General features: G+C 43.5%; 1 protein-coding gene across 1 annotated transcript in view; it reads right to left on the minus strand.

Moving 5' to 3' along the window:
- Positions 1-3,783, minus strand: part of fbn1 (fibrillin 1) — a 260,794-nt gene extending 257,011 nt beyond the window's left edge. The window contains exons 1-2 of the mRNA XM_039771381.1: positions 3,390-3,783; positions 2,823-3,135 (exon numbers count right to left, since the gene is read on the minus strand). Of these exons, the coding sequence (XP_039627315.1) occupies positions 2,823-2,986 (164 nt within the window). The 5' untranslated portion in view covers positions 2,987-3,135; positions 3,390-3,783. The remainder of the gene's footprint in view (positions 1-2,822; positions 3,136-3,389) is intronic.
- Between the last annotated feature and the right edge of the window lie 2,217 nt (positions 3,784-6,000).

The raw sequence follows: 6,000 nt of genomic DNA on the forward strand, positions 1-6,000 counted from the left end.
ATATACACACACATTTATACATACATACGTATATATATATATATATATATATATATATATATATATATATATATATATATATATATATATAGTTTTTCAGTATGTATGTGTGTGTGTACAATGACTTCATATAAAAAAACCTGAATATTTTTGTGTTAGCAGTCAGGTATTGGACATTTATTTTCATATTCTAAAATGTGTAAAACGGCAACAGAATGACATTGTCACATTTATCGTATGCTGCTATTTTTATAGGATGCCTTATAATCATTATTTCTGTGAGAAATGATATACATTTTGATTGACTCACTGAATGATTGAATGATTAGTTAGAAATCAATGTGCATCCAGCTCTTTTCTTTTCTCCTGTTCCTCTAAAAAACATTTCATAGCGTCTGTCTCTGCACACTCCTAAATATTGAACAAATAATAATATTAATAATGAAGGCTTCAAAAAAGCCTCCACTGTTTCCAGCCAAGCTGGACTTCTCCAACAGAGCTGGAATGTGCAGACTTTGCCAATACTTTAATTAGAAGAAGTAAAATTCTGAAATTATCAAGCTAAAGAGGCCATTTTTCTCATATTATGAGTAAGCCAAAATAGATATTATCAAAGTAAAACTACTTTTATTCCCATGTTTGTTTTTAATAGAATGTTATAATTCTACAAAATAATTAACAATTGCTGTTATAACAATTCTTATAATTGGACTATGGCGACTGTAAACGGCATTAAGCAAGTCTGACTATTTAAGTGTGTGATGTTGCCGTGTAGTGGTTGAGGCTTTTGTGTTTAAACCCTGAGGTTTTGGGTTCAGATCCCACTACTGACACCACTGTGTGACCCTGAGCAGGTCACTTCACCTGCCTGGGCTCCAAGTCGAAAAACAAAATAAATGCAACCAATTGCATCTTAAATGGTGTGAATTGTCATGGATAAAGGTGTGAAGTAAGTAATAATTATCCTTGTCATCAAAACAAAGCAAAAAAGTAAATTTTACTGGCAACCTCGTAAGTAATCCATCCTTTCTCCGTATTCAAAGAATGATTAGGAATAGTAACATTATGAATGGCAACGTCTGGAATAAGAATAAGAACGCGAACGCATTTATTTCCTCATTAGGCGAACTCCAAACATGGGGTGGGAAGCACCGAGCGCTGGGATGGAGCGCTGCTGCCTCCATCCGACCGCCTTCCGTCTTCGATCTCTGCACCCTGCCGCTATCTGTGTGGTCCTTGCACCTTCTCCCTGGGTTTGCGTGGGTTTGTCGCCCCACGCACTGCGGTTTTCGTCCGAAATGCCCAAAGACGCCTCTGGATAACTGGCGATGCTAAACTGTCCCAGTATGCGTCTTGAGGAGTGGACCCTGCAATGGACTGACGTCTCGTCCACATTTGTCCCCTCATCTCCTTTTGTGAAACCCGCGATGTCTACCTGGAAAGACACTGACTGCCTCTCCGCGATCTTGAATTTGATTACGCGGGTTTCAGGATAATTTTACAATAACTTTATAACATTAGTAATATATTAATTACACATTATTGAATAAATTAACAATAATTTTATTCGTGCGCATATCTTCTGAAGCTGCACGTTTCAATTGCATATCGGCGCCTATCTAGGAAACATATAGCGGAGTGAGTCCATCGCTGATGATATCCTAATAATAATAATTAATTATTATTATAACGGCATTACGATCCTCACCATGACAACAACCTGAACTAAAATAAGTGGATAAAAGGAAATGCGACGGCACGGTGGCGCAGTGGGTAGGGCTGCTGCCTCGCAGTTTGCATGTTCTCCCCGTGTCTGCGTGGGTTTCCTCCGGGTACAGTCCAAAGCAGGTTAGGTGCATTCTAAATTGTGTGTTGGCTGGAATTGGCAGACCCCCGTGACCATGTAGTTAGGATATAGCGGATTGGATAATGGATGGATGGATGGAAGGAAATGCATGGAAGAATTTGAAAAAATATGAACACCCATTACGGAACCTGGATGATGTAAGGCGGGACAGTCCTGGACGGGACTGAAGTTAAGGATATAACAACAAAAGCCATAACCCTGAGAAAGTGGGTTCAGGTCCTGGTACTACTGACGCTGTGAGACCCTGAGCAAGTCACTTCACCTGCTTCAAATCGCAAAACAAGCAAATAAAGAGAATTGCCCAGTTGTGTATCGTAAGTGTTGTACTCGATTTGGAAAATGAGGCAATAACCGGAAAAATAATTTAAATTACGATTGATTCATTGATTGTACATTGCCAAAATCAAATCAGCGCTGCATGTATTTGTATAAATATTTTACCATACCCGAATCGCTCAGTCAATCAGTGCTTTAATATACGACAACTAACCGACTGGACCACCGCAAGGCGCCTTATAGAACAAACGCGACACAATTTATCGCTTTACGATGAGCAGCAATGAAAACAGCGCAGGTTTGTATAGTCACACTGTCTTTATTTTTCTGTATTAATGCCATTTTTTTCAATTAAACGCCGCCATGCTGTTAAGTTGTGTTCTTTGTGAAACGATCCACACCTGTGCCGCATTTACGGGCTATAAATCCAGTGCGCGCCCCTGTCCCATTAGATGCATAACTAGGTTAATAGTATCTGATCAAAATAAATACATACATACATACATACATACATACATACATACATACATACATACATACATACATACATAAACTAATACTCTCTGTTGGCTCCTTTCAAAAGTTCAACGGCAAACCTAACGGGCTTTCAAAGCAGAGCAGCTCGCTCTCCAGAGCGCCTCATTAATTAATGTGAGAAGAATGTGAAGTATGAAATTACCCCTTTAGCACATCCTGGACGCCTCCCTTTCTCTTGGCTCTGCTGGCGCGTGGTTCGCTGGCTTTCACCACGTCTGGATCCGCTGCACCTTCATCGGCTTTGCCAGAAGAATATCGGACAGCCGCAAATCCCACAAAAAGGGTTAGCATCCACCCCGGCCTCATAGTGCTGAGAATGATTTGCGCTTCCTCGTTTTCCTGGAGGAGCGCAGCCGCGTTTATTTAAAGTAATAATAAAAACAACAATAATGATAATAATAAAGAGTCCTTTGCCCGATTGTCCACTTCTTGGTGTCCAAGACGGGATGACCCAACTGCAAGAGAGACAAAGAAAGACGATCGTTATGATAAACGCAGAAAAGTGCAATCGAGACAAGTGAATAAACAAGTACCTGTAATTTTTGGAAAGGGGGCGGGGGGTGCAGGGGTTCAGTGGAGTGCGATTAACGGTTTTCAGTCGCTTGCGTACTCTGAGTTCTCCCCTTTCTTTCTTTCTCTCTCACTCACTCTTTTCCCCTCACAGTGGTTGGTGCAGAAGCATGCGCTTGATATTAAAAGTTTACCGTACCTTCTCTCCAGTCGGAGAAAAAGTCTTCGACCGCGAGCAAGGAACGAAAAAAAAAAAGAAGTTAAATATTGTCGATGTCAACAGCAGTTACAGTAAAGGAGGACGAATCTTGCAAAAGTAAACAGCAAAATCCAGGGTGAAAAACAAGAGGGGTGCCGAGGCGAAAAAAAATCATGTGGATCAAAGCGTCCCCTTCATGGCGCATGTGGAAAAAAGGCGATGGGGATGGTTTGGATCCTGCATTCTGCCGATTCTCCTGCTGATGGGTCTGCCGCTGTGGGACCTGAGGAGTGAGTGCTGCCTTCCAATCCTCGCCGTGACTTCAAATCTCGCCCCTTCCTCTCGCGAGGGAGCCTGTAAAGAAAACTTTTTCTACAGTGACTCATATCAGATATTAATAACCCCGATTTCTCCCCCGTCCTCTCACATAAAACACATGCATTTTTGAAGAGTCTAGACTGCGGATTATTTGCGATGTACGACCCCCGCGGGTATCTGACGTTGCGTGCCAAGTCCTCCTTGGGTGGGACCTGCTGTTTGAGATATTGATTAAGCAGCTCCAGTGCCAAGGCAGCGCGCGCTGTTTTACGAACTTCTTATCGTCAGATGGATTGCGTTTCCTAAATCATATCCTCCTTTTACTATCTGACGGAAAACGTTAATTCCTATATTTAGTAGGGCGAGATAAAGAACGCAGACTTTTATGTGGGGTCTGTTTTTACGATAAGCACAAGCCCAAGCTGATTTACATTCATCCATTCATTATTTATAACCCATTTCGGGGGGCGCGCGGGCAGTAGCCGAGCTATGGGCAGCTATTGGCACAGGGCTGGAACCACGACAAGCCACCACTCTCCTCCACACCCACCACCATCCTGAAGTTTCTTATTGCCCCGTACTGGGCGACTGCTATGTTCGCAGAAAGACGACTTTCGAAGTGCGTGTTATTTTAATGGGCGCTGTTAAATTAACAATTGCATGCTTCCTTGTGGGTTTTCTGGCATAGAGTTTGCATGTTCTCCCTGTGTCCACATAAGTCTTATCCTACAGCCCAAAGACATGTAGGTGAGGTGAACTGGCATTGTTAAACTTTCCCTGCTGTGTGTGTGTGTGTGTGTGTGTGTATCCAGATGTTGTTCCTGCCTTACAGCCTATGATTGCTGAGATAGGCTCCCCCTTCCCCACAACCCTGCCTTGGGTAAGCAGGTTAGGAAAATGGGTGGATTTCTGAACCATTTTCTTATCCAGGTTAAGCTCACAGGCACAAAGTTGGAGCAATCGCTGGATAAGGCAAAAACCCACCACTGGTGCCACAGAGGACAGATGGGCATCCCGACTGGCATGACCTCGGGACAAAATGTAAGGTGCCAGAGGATAGACAAGCAGAAGCTGGAGGCCAGGAGCTGGTCCATCCCCTATACATTAAGGTGGCAGTGGTCCGCTGGAGGCAGGAAAATAAAACAAACAATGTGCAAATAAAGCAGTGGCCTAAAAGGCGATTCTGAGCAAACGAGTTTCAAAACAATAATCTGATGGCAAATCCAAGGACAGAAGCAAACTTAAAACAGAAAAAGGAAAGCAAAATCCAATGAGAAAGCAACACTCAGACGGACTCCAAACTCAATGATCCGCTGCTGAGGTCCCCTCTCTGACCCAGTAGATCACCGGGGGGGTCCCCCTCAGTAGTGATGCCTTACCGCCTTTTAGAGAGGAGACCGGGACTGACATCTTGGGTCCTCCCTGCGTCGATTTTGCATGTTCTCCATGTGTCTGTGTGACTCTGTCCACAAATATTCAGGTTAGGTGAATTTGTGAAGCTAAATGTTGGTGTTTGGGTCTCCAGGCTACAAAAAGGACAAAGCAGCACTGGAGAAGGTCCAAAGAAGAGCAACGTGGCTGATTCAGGGCTACAGGGGATGAGTTATGAGGTAAAGATTAAAAGAGCTGAGCCTTAACGCTTGCATAAGGTTTGGGTCTTGTTAGGTTTGAATACACAATGTGGGCTCTGAAAATCAAAAGTACACCTCATGAGAAGGACTTAGGAGTCGTAGTGGACTTGACACTATCAGCTGCCAGCCACAGTTCAGAGGCCATAAGGAGGGCTAACAGAATGTCAGGTTATATAGCGCCTTGATGTGTGGAGTACAAGTCACAGGAGGTTCTGCTGAAGTTTTATAACACACTGGTGAGGCCTCATCTGGAGTACTGGGTGCAGTTTGGGTCTCCAGGCTACAAAAAGGACATAACCGCATTGGAGAAGGTCCAGAGAAGAGTGGCTGGGCTGATTCCACCGCTATATGGGATTAATTATGAGGTAAGATTAAAAGTGCTGAGCCTAACGCTTGCATAATGTTTGGGTCTTGTTAGGTTTGAATACACAATGTGGGCTCTGAAAATCAAAAGTACACCTTCTGAGAAGGACTTAGGAGTCGCAGTAGACTTGTCACGACCAACTGCCAGACGGTGTTCAGAAGCCATTAAGAAGGCTAACAGGTTATATAGCGCCTTGATGTGTGCAGTACAAGTCACAGGAGGTTCTGCTCAACCTTTACAACACACTGGTGATGCCTCATCTGGAGTACTGGGTGCAGTTTGGGTGTCCAGTCAAGTA

Source organism: Polypterus senegalus, chromosome 12 (assembly GCF_016835505.1).
Source record: "Polypterus senegalus isolate Bchr_013 chromosome 12, ASM1683550v1, whole genome shotgun sequence".
NCBI lineage: Eukaryota > Metazoa > Chordata > Cladistia > Polypteriformes > Polypteridae > Polypterus > Polypterus senegalus.